Consider the following 26,282-nt stretch of genomic DNA (forward strand, 5'->3'; position numbering starts at 1 on the left):
CCGATTTAGCTATCTCTAAGCCTCCCCTCCTGAGAGAAATGGCCAGCTCTTTGGGGGAAAACGCTTAGAGTGCAAAGGTCCCTCCCTTCTTGGGATTTTTCCCACATAATGGAACTTATTGAGGGGTTTACAGCCGTTTCTTTTCAGAGCGATCTATCCTGGAGAGATGTTATCTCTTCTTGTCGCACAATACAGGAGATAAGAATGATTCTGGGAGCTAACGCCGAGGTTTGCTGCTAATATGACTGGGAGGTACCAGACCTGGGCCTTTGCTATTATTCCCTTCGCAAATTCCAGGAGGAACTATGAAGAGGGGAGTGGGAACTATGAAGAGGGGAATAGGGACATAGAAGAGGGGAATGGGGATACAGAGATGAGGGATCATCTTCTAACCTGTCCCATTGAAGGAATATCTAGGGGCTACTGCCCCCCAACACTTATATCTTGTAAATAAAAAGCTATAATAAAATTAAAAAAAAAAAAAAAAAGACTGGATGTTGGAGTCCCCAGGGCAAAGAGGAAGGGAGAGAAGGATGATGATAGAGTAAAGGTTGCTTGGATAGTACTTGTGGCACTATCTCTAGGGGGGGATGTTTGAAGGATTCTGGAAGGACCAACTAAGGATAGGGATAGAAATAGTCCAGAGTAAGGGATTGGGGGTAATGATTCAAAGCCTCTAGGACAATAATTGTGCAATCTCCCTCACTCCCAGCCCCCAAGCCTTCCTCCTTCCTCCTGCCAGAGGCCAAACTGCTCTGAGGAACTATTGCCTGAAGCTGGGGAAACAGAGAAGGGGAATTGTAAATATCTTGGAACCTTAGAGTTGGAAGAAACTATGGTCCAGAGAGGGAAAGTGACTTGTAGCAGAACTGAGGTTTTTTAAAAATAAGTTTTGATAAATATCTTCTGTTTTTTATATCATTATGGTTATCCCAAGTATCTTTACCCCTTCCCCTCCCAGAGAGCTATCTCATATGATAAATAGTAATTTTAGAGAGGAAAAAAAAATCAGCACAATGATCAATGCAACGAAAACATAAAATATACATACACACACATATATATAAAATACATAACACTTGTGAACTTCTCATTTCCATGAAGGAATGGGTGTGATGAGGTTGGAGAATTAAGGGTAAGAGATCCCCTCTGGTTGATGTCTCAGATTCCTTGTGAAAGAATTCGCAAACCTGAAGTTTGTGGCAAAAGGGGATTTATTTGCACTAAGACGACAGTTTGCTAAGAAGACAGTTTTCTTAGTGGGCAAAGAATCCTGTTAGGATGATTTTGCTAAGCTAGGTTGACACTGAGAAAAAAAAAATCTTCATCAGTGGGCAAAATCCTGTTAGGACTTCTAGTTATATTGGGGCTGCTTTAATCTTTGGCCCCAAGCCGAGGGGGGGGAGGGGGCCAACTCTGGATGTATCTGAGAGACTGATTTTCAATTCAATTCAATTTAAAATTGAATGAGATTACTTATCTTGGGAGATTCCTTTATGGACAAGAGAATGTGACCCTCCTAGAGAAGAGTTTGAGACCCTGAATTGAAGGGGGAAGGAAACTATTCCCTTTACTGAAATTGTATTCCCTTTAAGATTATCACTCTGAAATGGTGTTCCCTTTTGATTCCTTTGGAGTCTCCTCCCAGATAAGTTATCTTTTGGGGATGCCAGACCCTTTAATTCAATTAGAAATCTTGGTCAAAAAGCACCCCTTTGAAGTGTTGTTAATTCCAATAGGAGATCTGGGCTGGATAGCATCTAGCCTGGGAACCTTGGCTTCCTGAAGCCCCACCACTCCTTTTTAAAGGGCAATTTCTGAACTCTTTGCAGAAGGTCCAGAACAGCTGGCTAGGACCCTGCCCACTGAGAAGGCATTCTCTTCTCAGTGCCAGCCTCCATTTCCCTAATAGGACTTTGCCACTGAAGAAATCAGTCTCTTAGCAAAACTGGCTTCCTATCCAACAATAAACTTTCATTTTTGCCAGTTAATATTTTGGGTTTCATGAATTCTTTCATGAAGAACCTGCCCTGACCATAAGGAGATTTTAACAGCTCTCTGACTGCCACTAACTTCATCAGAATCACCTTTCCCCCACAGATTAAAGGGGACACAGTTCACATCAAGGACTTTCCAACCCTTCCCATACACAGATCTTTTTATATCAGGTTGAAGGCAGCCTCTCAGAACCTGCATTTGAATTCTGCTTCACCTTTGTAACTTTCTTAGATTCACTTTTGATTTTTTTGGTGTGTGTATGTACATAATTGTTACTCTTTATATTGTTTTCTTGAGTCTGCTTACTTCATTCTTCATCAGGTCAATATAGATCTTCATGCTTCTCTGTAGTTATCATATGCATAATTTCTTACAGCACAATAATATTCCATAATATTCATTTACTGTAATTTGCATGATCATTCCCCAATCAATGGATCTCTATTTTGTTTCTAATTCTTAGCTATCACAAAAAGTGATGCTATAAATATTTTTTTTAATTTTTATTTTATTTTATAATTATAACATTTTTTTGACAGTACATATGCATGGGTAATTTTTTACAACATTATCCCTTGCACTTACTTCTATTCAGATTTTTTCCCTTCCTCCCCCAACCCCCTCCCCCAGATGGCAAGCAGTCTTATATATGTTAAATATATTACAGTATATTCTAGATACAATATATGTGTGTAGAACCGAATTTTTTGTTGCACAGGAAGAATTGGATTCAGAAGGTAAAAATAACAGTTTACATTCATTTCCCAGTGTTCCTTTTCTGGATGTAGCTGGTTCTGTCCATCATTAATCCATTGGAATTGGATTAGCTCTTCTCTATGTTGAAGAAATCCACTTCCATCAGCCTACATCCTCTTACAGTATAATTGTTGAAGTGTATAATGATCTTCTGGTTCTGCTCGTTTCACTCAGCATCAGTTGATGTAAGTCTCTCCAAGCCTCTCTGTATTTCTCCTGTGGGTCATTTCTTATAGAACAATAATATTCCATAACATTCATATACCATAGTTTACCCAACCATTCTCCAATTGATGGACATCCATTCATCTTCCAGCTTCTAGCCACTATGAAAAGGGCTGCTACAAACATTTTGGCACATACAGGTCCCTTTCCCTTCTTTAGTAGTTCCTTGGGGTATAAGCCCAGTAGTAGTATGGCTGGGTCAAAGGGTATGCACATTTTGATAACTTTTTGGGCATAATTCCAGATTGCTCTCCAGAATGGTTGGATTCTTTCACAACTCCACCAACAATGCATCAGTGTCCCAGTTTTCCCACAGCCCCTCCAACATTCATCGTTATTTGTTCCTGTCATCTTAGCCAATCTGACAGGTGTGTAATGATACCTCAGAGTTGTCTTAATTTGCATTTCTCTGATCAATAGTGATTTGGAACACTCTTTCATATGAGTGGAAATAGTTTTAATTTCATCATCTGAAAATTGTCTGTTCATATCCTTTGACCATTTATCTATTGGAGAATGGCTTGATTTCTTATAAATTAAAGTCAATTCTCTGTATATTTTGGAGATGAGGCTTTTATCAGAACCTTTAACTGTAAAAATATTTTGGAATAAATGGGGACTTACTATTTATTGATAACTTCTTTGGAATATAAGTCCAATAAGGGAGTTTCTGATTCAAAAGGTATTGATGTAATAGGACTCTGTGTCCCCCTGATCTTTGTGGAGCGTGGGCCACTTGGCCTGGAAATTCCTAAAAATGGACCCCATACCCCTGAATCTCTCAGCTCTGGGAAAACTATCTGGTTCCAAGAGAAACTCCCACTTCCAAAGTGATTCCCAGATCAACCTCATGGTAAGGACCCTCCCTCAACAAATCCTTAATTGGGCAACTCCACCCCTGATAAATATCAGGTTTTCTGGTTACTTTCTTCCCATTTGCCTCAAAATTCCTCTAATTCCATACTCTCCTATTTCCCCATGGTTTCCAGCTAAAGTAGACTTTTTAAGCACCAAATTTCAGAGTGCAAAGTCCCCATCTCTACAAACTATATTTCTTCACCCATAGAAGCATTCATCAATGGAATCCCCATCCACCCCTAAAGTAATGCCTCCTTCCTTTCCTCCCTTTTAAATACTTCCCCTTTCCATTCTTCTGCTCTCCTGCAGAATCTTTTTCTAAGACCACATGAGTCACCTTCTCCCCATCACTAGTCCTTGACTTGAAACCAACACGTCACACTTTTTTTTCTGCTTTCTTCCTCTCTTTCCCCTCTCTTCATGTATCCTCTCATGTTGTAATGTAGTCCCACCAAAAAAGATTGATCCACCTATAAGTAGTCTCTGTTGTTGTTCTGATGCTGCCCTTAACTATTGTATTTATTCATTCCTTCTGCATTTCTATTGTTTGAGGTGTTCAAGGAGCAAATAATCTCTTCAGATCTGGTTTTCTTTCTAAAAATGTTTGAAACATTTCCTTATTATTGAATATCCATCTTTTATTCATTATGATTAAGCTTAGATTTGGACTTCATCTTGAGATCTTCAGAATGAGATCTTCAGAATACATTATTCAATTCTCTTCTATATTTCCTGGTGGGTCCAAAATAGTCTTGCATTATACAATTTTCCTTCACTATGTGTTTATATAGCTTCCTCCTGATTGTTTATGGAACTTGTTGTTCCTGAATTGAATTATTAAATTTAACCATTATATGTCTTGAAGTTTGTAGCCTTGAATTTTTTTTTTCTGGAGGTGTTCTGTGAATTAATTCAATTGGAATTTCATTTTCTGCATTCAGAAGTTCTGAACAGTTTTCTTCTTTTATTTCCGCTACTGTGGTTTTAAGGTTTTCTATCCTGCTATGTTTTTCTGGGAGATATGATAGGCTTAAAGCTGGAAAGTACTTCAGAGATCATTTACCCCCAATCTCATTATTTTATAGATGAGGAGACTAAAGATCACAGAGATAAAATCTGAATTTACATTCTCTGACTTCAGACTTACCATTCTTCACAGTGGGCTATAAAAGAGAAGAGATATGGAATAATACCTTGAGAGGATGACAGGGTCAGATAAAGGTTTTAAGCATAGGCAAAAACTGGACCTTAGAGTGCTATTGTTCCAAAAATCTATCTAACAAACAATTTAGAATGAATTATTCTAAAATCTTCTGGCCTTAGGATCAGTGATCCTGAGGTCTTCTGGCCTTACAGTGCTATTGTTCTAACAATTTGTCAATGATTCTAAAATCATCTGGCCTTAGGATAATCCTACAAACATTACTGTCAGATAGATAATCAGTTGGTTTATAATAATCAAGTTCCTGAGACAAAAGTGAATAGACCACTCTTCAAACCTACCTGTAAGCCATAAAATTAGTAAATAAGTAACTTGAAGCTCTGGTCTCTCTGTGTCCTATAAATCAATCTTCTTTCTCCTGGTTTTTTGCTAAATCCTTTTGGAACTTAGTTTGCTTAAATTGACATTTCAATAAATTTTGCCCTTTGACTTGGAGATGGGTTTACTTGCAAATTCTTTTGAGATACCTTGTGACACCAGTCTGTGTCACCAACCTTTTGGGGACCTCAACAAGAGGAAATCATAATTATAAAAACACAAATGGGGGCTAATCTTGGCAAAAAGAGAACATACCTTTTCATGAGAGAATGTATCTCTTTATGGGAGAGAACAGGGAGTTCATGACAGATGGCCTTATAAGTTTTTTTAGTAGAAGTATCCTTTAAAATTATCTGATACAACCTTCTCATTTTACCTAAGGTCATACAACAAAATTAAAAAAAGTAGAAGAATTAGGAAGGCAAGGCTGGTTCAACATCAGGAAAATTATTGCCAGAACTGACCATATCATTAACAAAACTAACAGAAATCATGTAATAATCTCAATAGATTCAGAAAAAGCTTTTGACAAAATACAGCACCCATTCCTATTAAAAACACTAGAGAGCATAGGAATAAAGGGAGTTTTCCTTAAAATGATAATCAGCATCTATCTAAAACCATCAACAAACAGTTTTTGTAGTGGGAAGAACTTAGAACCAGAATGTCCATTATCACTACTATCATTCTAGAAATATACTAGAAATGTTGACTTTAGCAGTAAAAGAGAAGGAATTTAAAGGAGTTGGAATAGACAATGAGGAGATAAAAGTATCATGCTTTACAGGTGACAAATCAGCAAAAAGGCCTGGTTTCTCAAAGCTTCACAGATAGGAAGTAATAGTAATAGAGCCCCAATTTGATCATATCATAGTATGAAGAGTCTTGAGTCATGCTTTATGAGGTTCATTTGAAAGAAAAGGTGATGTTTCTCTTCTCTGGAGAAGAGAAAGAAAGGCATAATCATTTTCTTCCAGCATTTATTTAAAGAACTATTACATTGAAGATTTGGACTTGTCCCATTTGGTCACAGAGGGTCAAACTAAGAGCAACTGGTGAGTGTTGTTAAAAAGAGACAAATTTAGATTTCAAAGTAGGGGAAAACTTCATCATACTTAGAGCTGTCCATAAGAGTGTGGCTGAGGGATGGAGGAGATGTCTCTTCTAATTGAAATGTGCTCAAAGAAAGACAATGATTACTTGAGACTAAGTTTTACTCTTCCTTGGATTCCAGAGAGTTTCGGACAATGCTAAGAACTAAACAACAATATTAAAAACAATCCACATTTCCATGATGTCCTAAGGTTTGCAAAGTACTTTCCTCCTAACAACCTTGTAAGACAGACTGTGTTGAATATTATTATCTCTATTTTACAGATGAGAAAATTGGACCTAGACACTTGACTATGATGACAGAGCTAGTAATTGGTTGAAGCAAGATTTGAATCCAGGTCTCTAGACTCAAGCTCTAGCATTCTATCCATTATAGATAACTTCCTTCTTTAAAGAAATTCTCGACAATGCTGTAATAATGTATTTAATATTGGTCTTGCTACTCTGAGCTCTGATTATTTGGGGAATGAGGAAATATCCTTCTCCTAAAGAGTCCTTTTGTTACATTTATCTTGTGATTTATTACAAGTCAGCCCTTACTTCATAGGTCCACTTTTGTTGAATTTTGCCAACCCTGAGGTTAATGTCTTTGAACATTACATTGTCATACACAGAGTAGGTGGTTAATAAATGTATGTTTAATTGAATTGTTAATGGGCCTGGTGGTAATTTCAGAGGAAGGTAACTTTGGTAAAGACATTTGTGAAGGTAGTTTCCACACCAGAAATTCCCTAAAGTGATATAATCACTTGCTTCAATGACAGAAAAGGTCAAGAAAGAACAAAAGAAATTATTTCCTCATATAGTACCCCCCCCTTCTTATTATAATAAAAAGAAAAATGGGCATGGGCAAGGAGGGGAGAGAGAACTGGGAAGTGTGACTGTTCAGAATGGAAAATGGTGTTTGAGATTCTGAGTTTTTCCTGGTTTTTCTGGAACTATCCTTTGAAATCTCCTTTGGAAGGATTCTCAGAGAACTTTCTATGACTCACCATCCCCATCTGGACCTTCCCCTAGAACTATAAAGGGGTGGTAGCAATAGCCTATGAGGCCTAAGTAAGACTGAAGTTTTTCATTTGACTTGCAAATATCTTGGTTTATGAAAAGCAGGGACTTTACATAACCATTTAGTTTGGAAATAATCACTGTAATTATCTTTGCTAAACTAGCAACTCTTTAGGAAGTGGTTTTAGAAATCATGGTGGTTTTGTCTCTTTTAAAAAAAAATTGTGTTATTTTTATTACTGTCTGGGTGAGAAACGCATACCATTTGACTGATGCACAGTTTACAGAGGCATGAATATTCTTGTGGTATAGAAATTAGGTCCTGAGAAACCAGTCCAAGAGAAATCATTATGTAGTGAAATGGTGTAGGCTTTAACTTTCCAGGGAACCAAAGTTGAGTTTAATGCACTTGAGCTTCTTCAACTACATAGAAACAAACGGTCATCTTATTGGTTTCCAAGAATAATTAGGAAAACAAGGAAGCCAGGAAAAATAGTATGAATTGTCCAGGTGAAATCCTTTACCCTACTCTGGATTTCTTCATTAGTATCCAGTGTCCCAGCATCTCTAACCATCAAAGTCAATCTCTAATAATTTTTCTTTCCCTAACCTTCACAGGAAAGTGGTATACCTCTTCCTAAAAGGAACTGTACTAACTAAATTGGTCTTTTAAAAATTAATCTGGGGGGCAGCTAGTTGGTGTAGTGGATAGAGCACCAGCCCTGAAGTCAGGAGGACCTGAGTTCAAATATGACTTCAGACACTTAATACTTCCTGACTGTGTGACCCTGAGTAAGTTACTTAACCACAATTGCCTCAGCCAAAAAAAAAAAAAAAAAAAAAAATTTATCGAAGAACATATTTGAAGTTAACTCCAGAATTTCTTATTCCAGCTCTAAGTTTGAAATTCCAATATTTGTTATGTAAAATGCTGCTTTTGGGGCTTGACCAATAACATTCAATCTGATATTCTTTCCTGACTGAGAAGTATTTGGCTGATTTGATATTATACTTTGGTCTATGTTCTGAATTTATACCCTAGGAGGAAATCGGTTCTTCCCAAAGGCTGGAATCAGAAACAAGGAGGTAGCTGTGCAGGATAGTCAATTGGGTTTCATGCAAGGAACTTCCTAACAATCAGATCCTTAAAAAAAAAAAAAAAAAAAAAGACTACCTTTAGAGGCAGAGGGCTCCTCTACATGAGGAGTTTTCAAAGGGAAGTTTGGATATCATAGAATGAATTCTTTTTCATTTATAAGTTGAACTAGATGGTCTCTGAAGTCATTTTCAGCTTCAAGACTCTGTGATTCTATGACCTGAACTCATCAAAAGCAAGTTGGTAGAGAGTTGAGCTAGGAATGAAGTAGGAATGACTAGGATTCACCACTCAGGAGTGTAGGCACTAGAGTGGAATCATCCCAAGCAAATTAAAGTGGAGAAATGCTCTCACCATCATTCTTTATCATTATCCTTTCTACCCTGAATTTTAATCCATCTTTGGTCTTTTCTGCAATGTAGTTTTTAAAGCCCTTTCTATTATTTTTACTTTCCTCACCAGTTTTAACATCTGAGCTTTAGTATATACTATTGATGCTGTAGTAGTCATGTTTCATTACTGTCCCTTGCTTTCAATCCTCTATATATATGTCTTCTTAAAATCTATGCATTCCTCATAGAATACATTGGTCCCTGTAGACAATTCCCTTTTCCCCTTCTTCTTGGAAATATTTCTTTTTGTGTCTAGAATTTCATTATTAAGAACTTTCTACCCCTCCAAGTTATAGAATTTTAGATACCATACTGGGTTGCAAGTCAGGAAGATCCATCTTCATGAGTTCAAATCTGACTTCAGATATTTACTAGCTATATGACCTTGAACAAGCTGTTTGCCTCAGTTTCCCCATGTGTGAAATGAGCTGGAGAAGGGAATTGCAAACCACTCCAGTATCTTTGCCAAGAAAACCCCAAATGGAGCCCTAAAAACTTGGACAAGACAGCACAATAACAACAATAAAACAACAGAGGTCAACAAATCCAGCCTTCTACCTGTTTTTGTACCACCCATGAGCTAGGAGTAGGTTTTTTTGTTGTTGTTGTTGTTGTTGTTTTTTAATAAAGCTTTATTATAATTTTAAAAATGTAAAAACCATCCTTAGCTCCTGGATTTGTCATGATAGGCAAACTAATTCTAAGTCTTAGGGATCTTGCCTATCCTTTCCCTGAAAGCTTCAAAATCTGTTCTCCAAAATTCTAAAGAACACATCAGGCCATGTTGTTCTTTCTTCTTCTCTATCACAGACTACAAGATAGAGTTGTGATTTCCCCTCAACCAGTCAGTAGACACAATTAACTCTCAATATAAATATTTAGAAGGATAGCATAGTAAAAATAGTACCTTAAAAATCCTCCCACAAACCTGGGTTGCATTTTCTTACAAAGGCACATCATTCATGGGCAGGTTAGATTCAAACTTAGAATACAGTGGTAATGAAATGTCTTAAGAAGATATCTTCAGGAGGTATACATTTGTGGCAAAGACAACTCACTCCTAAGTCTGTAGGACATCTTTTCTTTGTATATCACTGATGGTTGTTTCTAGAAGCAGTTTTCTTAAGATCTACTCCTCCCAATAGCCCAATTCTTAATATCCAAGATTAGTTCTCTCTTTTGAATCTATGGTTGATTCTCCTATCTATTTCCAAATCTTTCTTGGAGCTACTTCTACCCTTCCTGTATTTGTCTGTCTGGAATGTATATCTCCACCCTCTCAACTGTGCCTTAAATTCTCTCAAACTTATAAACTCTTGAATGATTAGATGAGATTGAGAGAAAACTCCCTGTCTCTTCCACAGTCTTAGGAAGTTCACTCTCTAACATTTGAACTCTGTTTATAGGGATCCCTAAAGTCATGATGATCTGAGGAAGTTGCTTACCTAAATTACATCAAAGAAAAGGTTCACACATCCTAAAGGAACCATGTCTTTACAATTAGCTCAAAATCTTGTGAATATATTCCAAACTTTATGTTGGGGTGGGGCAGTATTCAAAAATCAGCTCCTTTACCTAAAGATAACTTCTAAATGTGAAATGCTGTTCTATCTCACCTCCATTTATCTCTCCTGTTGCTTTTAAACAAGATACACTGTTCCAGAAATATAACTTTTTATAGGTCTCATCCATCTCAAATGTCAGTGATACTGTTTATATTAATGTAACTCTTTGAATTAGAATCCGAAGCACTTCTACTTTGTTACCCATATTTATTTAGTTGTTTACAAACATCTAGTGCCATATACACAATGCTTTTGTTTTACATAGTTACTCTACCTGGTATCTGATAAGTAGATAGATGTAGACTAATTGACCCTCTTTCATTTCCATTTAAATGTAATATCCTTTTTATTGTCTTTTTAATACTCTAGGAAAATACATTTTACCATTCCTTATTGCATGCACTCTATCCCTGACCAAAAGCTTGTTTATCATATACTTCAGCTATAGTTCAGAAACCCAAATATTCTTCTGAGACACTATTTTCTTAATCAGTTGTTCACTTCTAAGGTCTACTTTTCTCTTTTGAAATCCTAATCTTCAATCTGCAGCAAACCAAAAAACCCATGCCCCTAAGGTCTTAAGTGTTGCAGAAGATTTCTTTAGCAATATCTTTCAAAAACTTCTAGCAATATCATTTGTCCTCAAAAGAATCACCCAAAGTGGAGAATAATTATTAGGTTTGACAAATTAGGGGAAGCTTCCCATTAAGTTCTTGGTCCATATCCCACGAAGATATTATTATTATAAGGTACACACATAGCTCCTCTACTATCCTATCCCTCTTCCTCTGAACATTACTAGATGTTATTTCCCCTGAAGGAGTCTGTGGGTCTACATCATCATTCCCTTAGAGCTTAAGTAGATGCTTCCTCCTCAGAGAGTTCAGATAGTCCATATCAGAAAAAGTCTCAAAGCTATTACTCCTCCCCAAGTGTCCCCTGGTTCTTCTTCTAATCTTTCTCCTTTCTATCTGTTCTTTTACTTTCCAAACTCTTGACATAGGTTAAGATTCCCCTGTCTTTGATGATAAAAACACTCCTCCAGTTCCAGGTAGAGAAGTTGTGGTTAGATTGAGGCATCATTCATTTTAACATGATCAAAGAGATTTTTTTTTTTTTTTTTTTTTTTTTTTTGGCTTGACTACACAGATTTGTTACAGGTTTGTTTGTTTGTTTGTTGGTGGTTGGTTGGTTGGTTGGTTGGTTTTTTGTTTTGTTTTGTTTTTTTCCTTGCTTAATGTAAAGGACGAGGAGTTGAGAGGGAAAAAATTCAGAACTGAAAATTTTTTTAAATTGAATTTTTTTAAACTCATGACAGGGCAGCTAGGTGAGACGTAGGTGAGAACATCATCCCTAGAGTCAAGAGCATCTGAGTTCAAATCCAGCCTCAGATACTTATTAGCTGTGTGAATCTGGGCAAGTCACCTAACTCCAATTGCCTCAACCTCTCATAAAAAAAAAAAAAAAAAAAAAAAAAATCCTCATGAGATCGAACAAGCAAAATTAAAAAAAAAAAATCTCCTCTGATGATCAACTATGAATAACTTAGCTGTTCTCCTTAATACAGTGATTCAAGACAATTCCAAAGGACTCATGATGAAAAATGTCACCTCCAGAAAAAATTGATGGAGTCAGTATGCATATTGAACCATATTATTTTTCACTTTTTGGATTATTTTCATGTTTTTCCCTTTTTGGTTTATGTCTTCTTTCACAATATGACTAATATAGTAACATGTTTTGCATGATTGAACATGTAAAACTTATATCAAATTGCTTTCTATCTCAGGAAAACAGAGGGAGAAAGGTGAAAGAGAAAATTTGAACTCAGTTTTTAAAAAAAATGAATGTTAAAAACTGTCCTTACATGTTGTTGGAGAAGAAATAAAATATAACTTAAAAAATGAAAAAATCCTCTCTCCAGATTCTTCTGAATTTTTACATTGAAAGTCTTTTTTTTTTTTTCAATATTTCATAAAGTCATTCTTAGAGTTCTTTTATCTTCTTTTCTAGGAGGTAAATTAGGCTATTCTTTGAGCATAGATAACTACTTGACCAAGGAGGAAGAAGGAACTCTATATGCTGTGCAAGCTACCATCAATTTCTCCCTACTCTGCATAATTTCTGGAAAACAGCTCCTCCAACCTTTGTCCTTGTCCTTCTTGCTAGTGGTTCTAGTGGCCAACTTCCCTAAAAAGCTACTAACTGCCTGCAGGTGGAAAAGGGAGGCTCACCTCCCAAACTTTCATTTTACTCATATCTCTGTGTGTGTGGAGGGTGCATGTGAATAGGTAGTTGGGCATAGGCAGGACAGGTCAATGTACAGAATGACTCATATATATTAGTTAAAATATGCAACATTTGCTAAATACAAATTGGTCATATTTCCACAGAGCAGGGCCCGATAGGTGAGTGACCAAAGCAGCCATTTGTCTTATGGCCTGCAATGCTAAGTTATTGCTTAATGTTAGTCTAAGTGAAATTGGACAAGTTCCTGAAAGTGGAGGTAGGGCTGGAGAGGTCAGCTTTGCCCCTTGGCACATCATTGTGACATGCTCAGTATGAGTTCTGGGGACGTGATAATCCTGAAGACTGATTTTACACAGGGGACACCCTGGAAGGAACACAGAATAGCTTCCAAGGAGAAGAGCAGCTTCCAAAGCTGCTGATCCAGAAAGCCAAGATTCATCCCCAAGGGTGGGCTGCATATCTTTTGCAATTTTTCACATTAACAATTTAAATATAGCAATTTATATTTATATAATTAATAGTAGCAATTGAAAAGGAAACAGGTTCAGAGAAGTTCTGATTTCTCCAGTGTTGTAAGTTCAACATTGGCAAACCATCTTGGAGGCTTCATTGGTCCAGAGGACCAAGGTTTCAGTACTATGGGATTTTTCTGGGTTTGTTTATGTCATTCAAGTTGTGTCTGACTCTTTGTGACCCTATTTGGGTTTTCTTAGCAAAAAACTTAATGGTTTGCAATTACCTTCTCTAACTCATTACTGATAAGGGAACTGAGGCTAACCGAGTGAACTGCCTTGCCCATGATCACCCAACTAGAGAGTGTCTGAGGCTGCATTTGAATTCAAGAAGATGAGTCTTTATGCTTTGTACACTACGGCATCAACTAGTTGCCCTTTCTCCCTAGTTAAATACAAGAGTCCAGTACACAAAGTCTTGGCCAATATAGAGGCAGAGAAGCTGTGCTCAACTGAAACCAATGCTGAATCCTTGCTGAATATCATTTCATGGATTGTTAAGTGAACCTCCTTTAAAAAATGTTACATGGTCTGTTGGTGTTTCATTTTTTCTGTCTAGTCCAACCTGAGTAACCCAGAGCATCAAGATCACATAAGTAGGAGGTGTCAGAGTTGAGACCAGAACCCAGGACTTCTGACTACAAGTCCATGCAGTTTCTATTAGACCATTCTGCCTCTTGGATGATTCTTTACTATCTCATCTGTTTAAGTGTATAGCTGTTCAGGGAGAAGTACTCCTAAGTCCCACCTCCTGGTTTTAGGTCTGCTCTTATTTGTAGGGAAAACAGATTTACTTAATATAATCTGGGAGGTTTCAAGTATTGCCATCTGTCCAAAACTATCTCCTCTTCCCATCTGTTATTGTTTATTTCTTTTGAGGTTTGAAATCATTTTTGGCTCTCATAGTTGCCTACTAAAATGCAAGTATTCTTGGAGGAGAGGCCCTAGGAATATCAGTACCTTGCAAACCACCAGTCATTTTTCCAGCCAAGCCCCTGAGGCCAACATCCAAGGGAGCAATCCCTATAAAGAAAGAAATCAATAACATTATCTGCCAACCAATTAACACCAATTAGGCAGGAAATGTACCAGGTGGATCAAACTACTGTCACCTTCCATCTTTTCTCATAGATTATCCAGTGCCCTGAGTCCCAAAACACCAGAAATAGCAGTCCCACCACCACCAGCAATCTTTCTTGCAGCAACTCCTACAACCATTGTCCAGGAAAGACATCCCTGGGATTTATGACCTGGAGGACAAACACAACTTCAGGCACTGCAGCTCCTTAAAAGACCTAGATCTACTGGATCTTTCTACTGAAGCCCTAGGAAAATAAAAGCGTTCAACACTATCAAATGCTTCAACATCATTTACAGCTATGATTTTTATCAATAGAAATGACATTACAGAAAAGGCATACTCTTCTCCTATTACACTCTCATAAGGTCTTTGTAGTTATCTTGAACCTCTTATATATGTTCAAAAAACACTGCAATATTCATAGTAGTACTGGTCGTTCTACCCCCCAAAACCCAACCCAAAGCAAAGTAAGCAGAACTAAGAAAATAATACAAAAAATGTCCATAATAACACAAGTTAAAAACAATGCTAAAATAAAATAGAATTCTATATAATTATAAACTATGTATGGCATAATAATATATAATTTTCTAGTTTGTTACTCAATAATTTTTCAGTTATGTCTGACTTTTTGTGACCCTATTTGTGACCTTTATCCTTTGAGGAATTTGAGGTTTTCTTGGCAAAGATATTGGAGTGTTTTGCCTTTTCCTTCTCTAGCTCCTTTTACAAATAAGGAAACTGAGGCAAACAAGGTTAAGTGACTTTCCAGGATTACACAGCTAGGAAGTGTCTGAGACCAGATTTGAACTTAGGAAAATGAGTCTTCTTATCTCCAGAACTGGCACTCTATCCAGTGTGCCATTTAGCTGTCCTGAAATACAATTACACATCATTATGTATAAATAATTATATGTAATATTTATGTTATATTATCAATAATATTATTAATGTAATATCATATTATATTGGTATAATATTGATGTATTTATTATGAAATTATTAATTCTATATAAGCATACATATATGAGATTATATATAAATGAAATTGTGATACATACATGTATCTATATGTAGAGATACATAGTGATTTTACAGATAAAGAAACTAAAGCCTAGAGAGATAACTGACCAGTTCAGAGACACAGATCAAGTCAAGAGTAAAATTAGATCCAAAACCTTGGCATCCTGATTCTTGAATCCAACTCTATACCTTCGATAGACTTTAGCCAGAACATTAGGATGGGAGTCGGGAAACCTGAGTTAGATCTAGTCCACACTGGTGTGTAACCTTCAAAGCAAATCTCCTCTTTGAACCTCATTTTTCTCCTTTGTAAAATGAAAGGAGAGATTAATAAGTGCTCATTCATTGGGGAGCAGCTAAACAGATTGTGATGTTTATATGCAGGCTAGGGAGTAGGAAGCCTCCTTAAGGAACTTTCTCTTCTAATGCAGATCCATACTTTCTCTTAAATTTAGTTTTAGAGTCTTAGAAAGTTGCCTGGAGGAACTAAGGTTAAATGACTTTCTGAAGCCCACACAGCCAATGTGCCTCTTGGAGGCTGGAATGAATCCCATCTTCCTGACTCTGAGGTGGATGCTGCTATCTGCCATATTACAATGCCTCGAGATGAGGAGACAGGAGTATTCAGTGTTAAAGGATAAACACGACAAATTCAGAGAATATCAAAAGATTTACCTGCAGTAAAGTAGGATGAAATAATCAGAACCAGAAGAATATACACAAGTTATTAAAATAAAGTAGATTAAGAGATTAGGGAAGGGAAGTTAAACTCTGAATAATTTTTTTTTTTTAATTTAAAAATGTCTCCAAAATCTGATAAGAAAACAACCTCCTGCTTCTTCCAGAGAGACTGGGGATTAGGAGGGAAGAGTTTTGTCAGTGATAGCTTATTTATATGTGTTTTTATTGCTACAAGAAAGGATTCGGGGTAACTAGGTGGTGATTAGAGTGGATTAGAGCATCAGCTCTGAAATCAGGAGGACCTGAATTCAAATCTAGTCTCAAACTCTTAACCCTTCCTAGCCATGTGACCCTGAGCAAGTCACTTAACCCCAATTGCCTCAGGGGAAAAAAAGATACAAGAAAGGATTCAATTGAAGGAGTCTCAGGATGAAGGGTGGGGTATCCAGCAATGACTATAATGTAAAAACAACAAAAAATCAATGAAGCTTATTTTTTTTTTAATAGTATTTTCTTTTTCCAAATACATGCAAGGATAGTTTTCAGCATTCACCTTTGCAAAACTTTGGAATTTTTCTTCCTCTTTCCCCCCCTCCCCAGATCAAAGAGCCAGCTGATATAGGTCACACATGTGCAATTCTTCTAAAAATATTTCCATATTCATCATAAAACTTATTCTTTTTAAGATAAGAGGGTTGGACTAAGTAATCTATGTTGCCTCTGGACTCTGGTTACCTATAACTCTATCCTCTCCCTCCTGGGTTAGAAGAGGAACTCCCTAAGCATGGAAAGGCATCTCTGACTTCTTCCTCTTCCCCACAGCATTGAACACAGGGAGAGGCACACAGGGGAAACTCAGCATATGTTCAGGGAGATGCAGAGGGTAATGGAGTAGTTTAAAAAGCACTTCCTTGAGCATTAGAGGACCTGGGTCAAGTTCGGGCTCCATCCCACTGAGCAGCTGTGTGACTAAAGGCAGATCATTCAGTCTCTCAGAGTCTCAGTTTTTTCTTTTACAAAGTTTGGATAATATAAAGAGGAGAGGGATGATAGGGATAATATTTGTACTGCCTACATGATAGGATTTTTGTAAAGATGAAATTAATAACTGACATAAAGTCATTTTGTTAGCCATAAAGTGCTAGATAAATGTCAGCAATTATAATGAACCTTGAACAGTTTGTCCCAATATCCAGGAACTGGTATGGATTCTAATCCCATAAATACTGTCAAAAGGATTTATTTGAGCAACTAAGGGTCTGGCAAAGTGCTCAGTCTATGGTTTGTATGGGAGGCCAAGAAGGCTTCAGGGTTCCTGGGGAGCCACTGGGATGCCAGCTAGACAATGAGTGAGCTTGTGCCTCTCATCTCCAATACCAAATTTGCCCCCTCCAGGGGCACCTCAGGCCTTAGAGCAGAGATATCCTGCTCAGCCTTGGACAAAAAGAGGGATGGGGATAGGGAGGCAAAGGTGAGGATGGAATCCTGTGGGCAGGGGAGACACACACTTCTTTCTATAACCTTCAGTTAGGGTTTGCCACTGCCCTTTCCCCCCCCAAGGATATGTTCCAACATATACCAAGAGAAACGTTGGAAGTGATCCCAGCCAGGCGATAGTGGGACTGAGACCCTAGAAGGATAGGGATTGGGGGTGGGGGAATCTGGCTCTCCATTCAGTGAGACTATTGGGCAGTTTCCCAAGACCCCTGGGCTTTATGATGAAATAGCTTCCACCCATCCAGAACTTCCCAGGGCCTGAGGCAGGTTCTGGGAAATGCTGGACACCAAACATCAGGGTTTCTTGGACAGAAGATTGAGGTTAGAGTCAAAAGACCCAAATTAGCTTCCTCATCCACCAAATGAAGACCTGATGACTTGTATGATGATGTCTCCTCTATCCTAGCCCAATCTAGACCTATGTGTCCCCTTCAAACATCTCATCTTCCACCATACCCTTCTCTATCCTCCCTGTCTGGGAGTCATGTTCCAGGAAAAGCCTCCAGGTCAGAGGACACATGTACCAGTCCTCCTTGGGCATTGTTCCATGTGTGTCTAGAGGTTGGAAGCTTTACTTAGCAAAAAATATATATTTTAATTCTTTAAAACATTTAACTTTATATATTTTTATTAGAAGTTTTTCTTAGCAAAAATAGGTTTTAATTCTTTAAAACATTTAATTTGGAAGCTTTTCAAAAGTGCCTTCCTAATCGCTTCATTTGTTTTTCACAGCAATCCTGAGAGGGAAAAGGGCAGGAGTTATTATCTCTCTTTTACAGAAAAAGAAACTAGGACTGAGAAAAATGAAATGGTTTGTTCAGTTATTTACTGGCAAAGAGTAGGAATTTAGATATCATGGAGAGTTGGTGGTTAAACACTTACCAGCATCCTGCTGTTCAGTTTCCCCAACTGTGAAATGATGGCCTCATAGATCCCTTCTAGCTTTAAATCTATGATCTTGGAGTCCCCTGTTTTTCAAATGAGGAAACAGACCCAGAGAAGCCAAGTGAATCAATTTTTTTTTTTTTTTTTTTTTTTTTAATGACTTAGAGAGGCTCATACAGGCAGGAAATAATGCACAGAAGACAGGAGCCCAGGACTGGAGGGTCCTCCTATCATATCATGCTACTTCCTGCCCTTCAGAAGAACTTATATTGTCCTGGATCAGCATGAAACTTGAAGGCTTCAATTTTTCTGCCCCTTGTTTCCTGGCAATTATCTATGATCATAGGATGCCTCTCAGTTATGTTTCTCAGTGAAACTTGATTATTCTATAAAAGCATCAAACATGCAGCCATTCAATCCACATGTGCCCACAATACTCCCCAGTATGGCTGGAATCAGCTTAAAATTTTTGTGCAAAACAGACAAAAAATACAATAAAACATAGATAATGTTAATACGTAATTTTCTTGAATCAGTATGTGACCAACAAGTATACTTGGGTTGACATGATTGACCTAAACATTTATTGTCCAATGTTGAAGGCATTGTTGAATTTACATTTACACATAATGCTTTATGTTTCTTTAAACTGAATTAAAAATATATCTCTACATCCAGGAGAGACTCATGAAATGGAATTTAGAACTGGAAGGAATCTTACAAATTGACTAGTCTAATCACATCATTTTACAGAGGGGAAACTAAGGAGCCTAGAGAGTTACCTTAACAATAATCTCTAATATTTGTAGGAGATGGAAAGAACTTGTGATTTTATTAGCATTGGGAACATCCTTTACCAAGGTAGGATGGCATCTCTCTGCAATTTAAAGTCTTTAAGAATTGTCCAGAGCACAGAGTTTAAAGGATTTTCCCAGAATCATAATAAGTGTCAGATGTGGAGTTTGAAGCTTAATATTTCTAAACTCAAATTTTAAAAACTCAAATATTTGGGTAGCTAGTTGGTAAAGTGCATAGAGCACCAGCTCTGAAGTCAGGAGGACCAAGTACAAATCTGGCCTCAAACACTTAACACTTCCTGACTGTGTGACTCTGGGCAAGTCACTTAACTCCAATTGCCTCAGCAAAAAAACCCAAAAACAAACATACAACAACAACAACAAAACCAAGTATTTACCTTTTATATTGGCTAAGATAACAGGAAAAAATAATGATGAATATTGGAGGGGATGTGGAAAAACTGGGACACCAACACATTGATGATGGAGTGGTGAACCGATCTAACCGTTCTGGAGAGCAGTTTGGAACTATGTTCAAAGGGCTTTGAAACTGTACATACCCTTTGATTCAGCAGTATTTCTACTGGGACTGTATCCCAAAGAGATCTTAAAGGAGGGAAAGGGACCCAACATGTGCAAAACTGTTTGTGGCAGCCCTCTTTGTAGTGGCAAGAAACTGGAAACTTTTGGAAAATGACTGAATAAGTTATGATATATAAATGTAATAGAATATTATCGAATATATAAGAAACAAGCAGCAGGATGATTTCAGAGAGGCCTGGAGAGACTTACATGAACTGATGCTAAGTGAAGTGAGCAGAAGCAAGAGAACACTGTACACAGCACCAAGATTATACGATGACCAATTCTGATGTTTGCGGCTCTTTTCAACAGTGAGATAATTCAGAACAATTCCAAAGGTGTTGTGATGGAGAGAACTATCTGCCAGAGAGAAGACTGGGGGGACTGAGTGTGAATCACAACATAGTATTTTCACCTTTGTTGTTGTTTGCTTGCATTTTGTTTTCTTTCTCATTTTTTTCCATCTTGATTTTTCTTGTGCAGCATGCACAATTGTGGAAATATATATAGGAAAATTGCACATGTTTAATATATATTGGATTGCTTGCCATCTAGGGGAGAGGGTGAGGGAAGGGAGGGAGAAAAAAAATTGAAACACAAGGTTTTGCAAGGGTGAATGTTGAAAACTATGCATGTGTTTTGAAAATAAAAAGATTAAAACCAAGTATTTGCTCTCTCATTTGAACCTCAAAAAATTTGAGCAGGCAAATAGGAAAGATCTTATTATTCTCTTTAACAAACAAAAAGATTAAAGAACAGAGAAGTTTAGTGGTTTGGCTGAGAGGCCATCAGGGATGGACTATCTTCTGACCATATGCATTTGCCTCTGCCTCTGGACAACTTCACCTCCCAAGTCAAGGCTACTCAGATGCCATTCAAGTGTGCCTTCCATATACCGTCTTTAGGAGCTTTAGAAATGATACCAGATTGTAGATGAGGCAAAAGCTTAGGCAGTCCAGAGGAGAATCTGGCCAGTGGGGCTTGTCCAAACTATCCCCAGCCCCTCCAGGCTACATGGGCCAGGGGCTTGCCAGGTACCCCAAGGGTAGGGGCTGAACTTCTCTAGCCAAAAATTTTTTGCCTGGGGATAGGAGGTGGGGAACATTTCCTCCTCCAAGTCATATGATGGCCAATTCTCCACTTACCTTGCCCCAGGATATAGTTTCCCCTCTTCTCTCCCCTGCTTTGATTGAGGATATAAAACCAACCCCAAGGACTTGAACCCACTAGTCAAGTGTTATCTACTGGCAGCACCATGAAATTCACCATCATTGCCCTCTTCTTTGCCTTCAGCCTGGCTGGCATGACCAGCTCAGAAAAACTTTTAGGTAAGTAGCACCCCCTTCCCCAAGAGAAGGAATCATGCAGCCACTGGGACCATTAAGATGCTACTCTCACCCATAAAGTTAATATTATTTGAGAGGGACTCAGAGTAGAACAGTTCCATATGAAGAACACTTGGACTGAGAGCCAGGAGAACTGGGTCCTAGTCTGATTTAATGGGTTCATGAGTTCATAGATTTAGGGCATTTGGGCATCTTCTTTCTTTCTTTCTTTCTTTCTTTCTTTCTTTTTTTTTTTTTTTTTTTTTGAGGCTGGGGTTAAGTGACTTGCCCAGGGTCACACAGCTAGGAAGTGTTAAGTGTCTGAGATCAGATTTGAACTCGGGTCCTCCTGAATTCAGGGCTGATGCCCTATCCACTGCGCCACCTAGCTGCCCCCAAGGGCATCTTCTTTCTAAATGTCTAGTTTCACCTTTGTCAGGTAAGGGAATTAGACCAAGTGACCTCTTAGGTTATCTTCCAGCTCTGACATTCTATATTCTAAAATATCTCCCAGATCTGATAGATTATGAGTTTAAAAGGAAATTTGTTGGGGCCATTTACAGAAATCAAACCAGGACCATACGACTACATGCTGGTCTTTGGGAAGTTATCTGAGGATAATTGAGTGCATTTTACTTGGCCAAAACTATAGGGAACTGGTCTTCCAATTCCCTATAGCTATATTGCTGAAAAGGGGGATTGGATTAAAGATTTAGAGCAGGAAAGGACTTTAGAGGTCACCTAGTCCAAAACCATTTTACAGATTTTAAGAAACTTAGATCAACCCAGACCTTGTAATCTTCAAAAGTCATCATAATACCACAGGATCAGAGAATGTTAAGTTCTTTCCCAACTCTAAAATCTGTGATCATAGAGTTGACAAGGTCCCTAAGATATGGAACATTGTTTTGTTTTGTTTTGTTTCTTTTCTAGTGTTTTCCCCCCTTTTGATCTGATTTTTCTTGTGGAGTATGACAAATGTGGAAATATGTTTAGAAGAATTTTACATGTTTAACCTATATTGAATTGCTTGCTACCTTGGGTAGGGAACGGAGAAAGAGAATAAGAAAATTTGGAAATATATGTATACATACATACATATACATGTGTGTATTATATTTAAAAAGAAGAAGAACTGTACGTATTTAACCTAAAAAAAAAAAAAAATAGATACAGAACACTGAGCAGAGAATCTTAGATTATAAAGTGTAGAATGGCAATCAGCCAATAAAATGCCAGCTCTGGAAGGAGCTAGAAGCACTGTGCAAGTTCTAGAAGATCATTAGGATCATTCATCTTTCTGTTCTGTTACTCTTTGGGCTCCATAACTGTACATTCTTAGGTTCCAATTCCTTCATCTATAAAATGAAAAAGGTTGGATGATGATCCATTCCAGTGCTAAAGCTATAATAATCCTTTCAAGACAGGATATCAGAATTGTAAGGTATCTTAAAATATAGAACAGGGGCAGCTAGATGGTGTAATAGATAGAACACCTGCCCTGAAGTCTGAATACCTAGAGATTAAATCCAGCCTCAGACAAAAAAAAAGAAAAACATAGAACAAAAATATCTAGGAGAGATTTCAAAACATGGAATGTCTAGTTGGGAAGGGACGTTGGAGATAATCTGATGCCAAGCACCTTATTCTAGAAATGAAGAAACTGAGCTGATGATAAGGGAAATGATTTATATGAGATAGCACAAGAAGTTATTGTCAGAGTTAGGATTCAATTCCAAGAATCCTGACTCCCAACCCAGGATTATTATTTTTCTTAGCACCAAATAAATACTTGTTACTTATTCAAATGTAAATAACAAATCAAATCAACAAATAGTTATTAAGCATCTACTTTTTAAAGTCATGAAGTCTTTGGTAGATTTAGCTGAGAGCATAGTCCCTTTTTAGGGTGGGAGAGGAAAGAAAGTAGTGAGGAAGTGATTAAAGGCTATATTAGATGAGAGTGACCAGGAATAGTGTAGGACATGAATACCCCAGAAGGAAGTGGGAGGAAGCCAAAGACAAAATGATTGATTCCATAATTTTGCTCTGGTCTGATTCTAAAGTAAGGAGAGAGAGCCTATTGTGTGCATAAAACAGTCCAGGAGCACTAAGGAAGAGCCTCTCTCTTCACCAACAACTTCCAATAATGTTTTCTTAGATTCTTGAGCCATTACTGCCCAAAACCAAGGAGAAGACTTTGCATATGAATGTGACAGCCAGAGAGTTCTTCAAAAAGTAGAACCTATTCTCAATTTAAAAGGTCTAATAGAGTTGGAAGAAACCTTTGAGATTATCTAATCCAATCCTCTCATTTTACAGAGGAAAAAACTAAGGCCCAGAAAAATGGAATCATCTTTCCAAGGTTATATTGGTAGTTAAGAATTGCAGATTCAGGATTCAAACCTAGATCTTTTGATTCCATAAAGTGGTCTTCTCACTTTAAGCCTTTCTTAATGACTTCTTTATTTCAATGAAAGAAGCGAATTCAAATGATGTGTTGGATCTGTCAGAATCATATATTGTTTTCTTTTGCTTCTAACTCTAATTGCAGTCTATATGTACCTAATCTTTGTGTGAGTCTATTGGTAGAGGGAATCCCTAATAGGGAAAGGAGGGAATACCAAGCATGGAAAGCCCCATTTCCAGTGCTGGTTGATACTCATTCTGCACCTGAGTTTTAGAGTGGCCCAGGAGATTTATGTATATGTTCATATATGCATCTATCTATCTATTGATCCATCCATTTATCTATTTGTCTATCTTCTATCTACTTGTTTGTTCATCCATTCATCCATTTATCTACATATTCATTTATTTATACTCTGTATATAGATGAATATATATATGGGTATAGATATATAGATATCACTATTTTGTTTCATTAAAAAGTGTCTAATGAGTATAATTGTCTATTTCTCAACTTCTGATTTTATTGGTGAAGGGAACCCTCATTTCAGAAGGTGTCTCTTCCAATGTAACAACAACTTATACTGTATCTTATGTAGAGTTACTTGGAAAACTGAGGAGTTAAACACCTTTTCCAAGGTCACTGAATCAGAGGCAGGACCCGAACTCATATCCTGATTTGGAGACTATCTGACAGTTGTTAGTCCACACAGTCTCTTAACTGTCGAAAATGATTAAGATAAGGATGGAAATACAATAATTTTCTTGTCAACTAATTGCTAGTGGATATTAGCAATTATTTTAAGGACATATAAAATTAATATAATATAATGACTAGAATTTGGACTCACAGCCAGGAGAATCTGGGTTCTAGTCACTCATATGACACACACTGGCTCTGTGAGCCTGAATAAGGCTTAAGTGTTCGGTTCCTAAGCAACTCTCTGAGACTATACATTTCAGAGAAGTTTGTCAGAAGTGGTTAACTCTTCATGACCCAATTTGGGATTTTCTTGACAAAAACACTTGAGAGATTTGCCTTTTCCTTCTCCAGCTCATTTTACAGATGAGGAAATGGAGGCAAACAGGGTTAAGTGACTTACACAGCTAAGAAGTGAGGCTGAATTTGAACTCAGGTCTTCCTAATTCCAAGCCTGGAGTTGTAATAACTATGCCATCAGGTTGCCCAATTCAGAGAAAGTGATGACCTATATTGGTAGGGAAAGTTTCCTTCCTAGGAATTCTCAAAATTGATGAAATTCAAGCCCATTCCTATCCCTATACTATTGGCATTAGTCAATTATTTAAATGTCCTCTAACCATCTACTGTTGAACATTATAATACCTATTCACATATCTAAACACAGAATTTAAAAGGATTCTTAAAATTATCCAATCCAACACTGAGCCAAATCATGATTTCCATCTATACGTCAAGTGGTCAATCAGCCTCCACTTGGTGACATCCAGTGAAAAGGAGCTTATCATCCATCAAGAGGTATTATTTATAAATTCATCCAATCACTGACTTCCTTCCCTGCATCCACAGACCAAATCCCAATGAACTCCCTGGAGAACCCATCCCGATTGGTTCCAGCTTTATGTCAGCTCTCACCTCAGAGGGGCAACTGTAATGATAACATTCGTCGCTACTACTACAATACAACCTCTCGCATCTGCGAGGAGTTCATCTACACTGGCTGTAATGGCAATGGGAACAATTTTGACTCAGTAGAATGCTGTTTGAAGACCTGCAAACTCAACTGTAAGTGACCATCACCTACTTCCTCAATGCCTACCTGACATTGGAATAAGACTAGAGAAGGAGATGCTGCTGCTCAGGGTGATGGGGTGAAGGGTGATGGTGGTGAGAACTACAATGATAGTGAGTTTATAATGATGATATTGATGGCCTTAGTGATAAGCATGATGGCAGCAACTGATAGTAAAGGTGGTATTGGAAGTCTCATGCTGAAGGTGACATTGCTGACCAGGGAAGCCATGTGACAGCATAGAGAGCTGGAAGGGGACTAGCTATTGGCTTTAGCTCAGGGCCAGCAGGGTGACTGACTGTGACTTCCATTACAGAGAACAGGGATGATAATAACTGAAGCTGATACTGACCATTCTAGGAGCAGCTAGACTGCCACATCACTTCCTTGACCAGCTCTACTACCATCTGGATCCTGGTGATGCTGTCCTGTTTTTCTCCCTCTATGATTCCCTCTTCTGCTACAATAAAGCATTAATAGCACTTTGGGATCTATGCCTCCATTCTTTACCTCCTGAGGAGATCATCAGGGACTTTGATGTTGACTCCTACCTCAAAGCCCCTGAATGATAATAAATTACTAGAAGTGCCTCCAGAAATTCTGGCACTTTTTTGGCCCAAGTGACCCACAGAACAAAACACAGGATGGCCTTCAGTCCTCACTACAACCTCCAAGGTAACTGAAAAATAAGAAGAAACTCTGTCCGTTCTTTCTGACTGATATCCACTTGTGAGGCTCAATCTAGGAGCACTGGATAATAGTTACCACACTGGTTCCAGTCTCTTCCTCTGTCCTTCAGCTCCAGGAACAGAGCCATCCTGCCCAGTGTCCCCAGAGGAATACAGCAGAGTGGCCATGGTGGTAGACGGCTGAGAGCTCAGGAACTTCATGACTAGCCAAGGGCAGGATTACCAGAGGGG

General features: G+C 37.8%; 1 protein-coding gene across 5 annotated transcripts in view; it reads left to right on the forward strand.

Annotated features, from left to right (window-relative positions):
• SPINT3 (serine peptidase inhibitor, Kunitz type 3) overlaps window positions 1-25,844 on the forward strand; it is a 183,010-nt gene extending 157,166 nt beyond the window's left edge. The window contains exons 1-3 of one of the 5 annotated variants that reach the window (XM_074288489.1): window positions 21,092-21,184; window positions 25,140-25,355; window positions 25,679-25,844. In XM_074288489.1, coding sequence (XP_074144590.1) covers window positions 21,112-21,184; window positions 25,140-25,355; window positions 25,679-25,680 — 291 coding nt within the window. In that variant the 5' untranslated portion in view covers window positions 21,092-21,111 and the 3' untranslated portion in view covers window positions 25,681-25,844. Of the gene's footprint in view, window positions 1-21,091; window positions 21,185-22,539; window positions 22,626-25,139; window positions 25,356-25,678 lie in introns of those variants that run through there. The other 4 variants (XR_012486244.1, XR_012486240.1, XR_012486234.1 and 1 more) reach the window with 4 other exon arrangements.
• The last annotated feature ends 438 nt before the right edge of the window (window positions 25,845-26,282 follow it).

Source organism: Sminthopsis crassicaudata, chromosome 2 (genome assembly GCF_048593235.1).
Source record: "Sminthopsis crassicaudata isolate SCR6 chromosome 2, ASM4859323v1, whole genome shotgun sequence".
NCBI classification, from domain to species: Eukaryota; Metazoa; Chordata; class Mammalia; order Dasyuromorphia; family Dasyuridae; genus Sminthopsis; species Sminthopsis crassicaudata.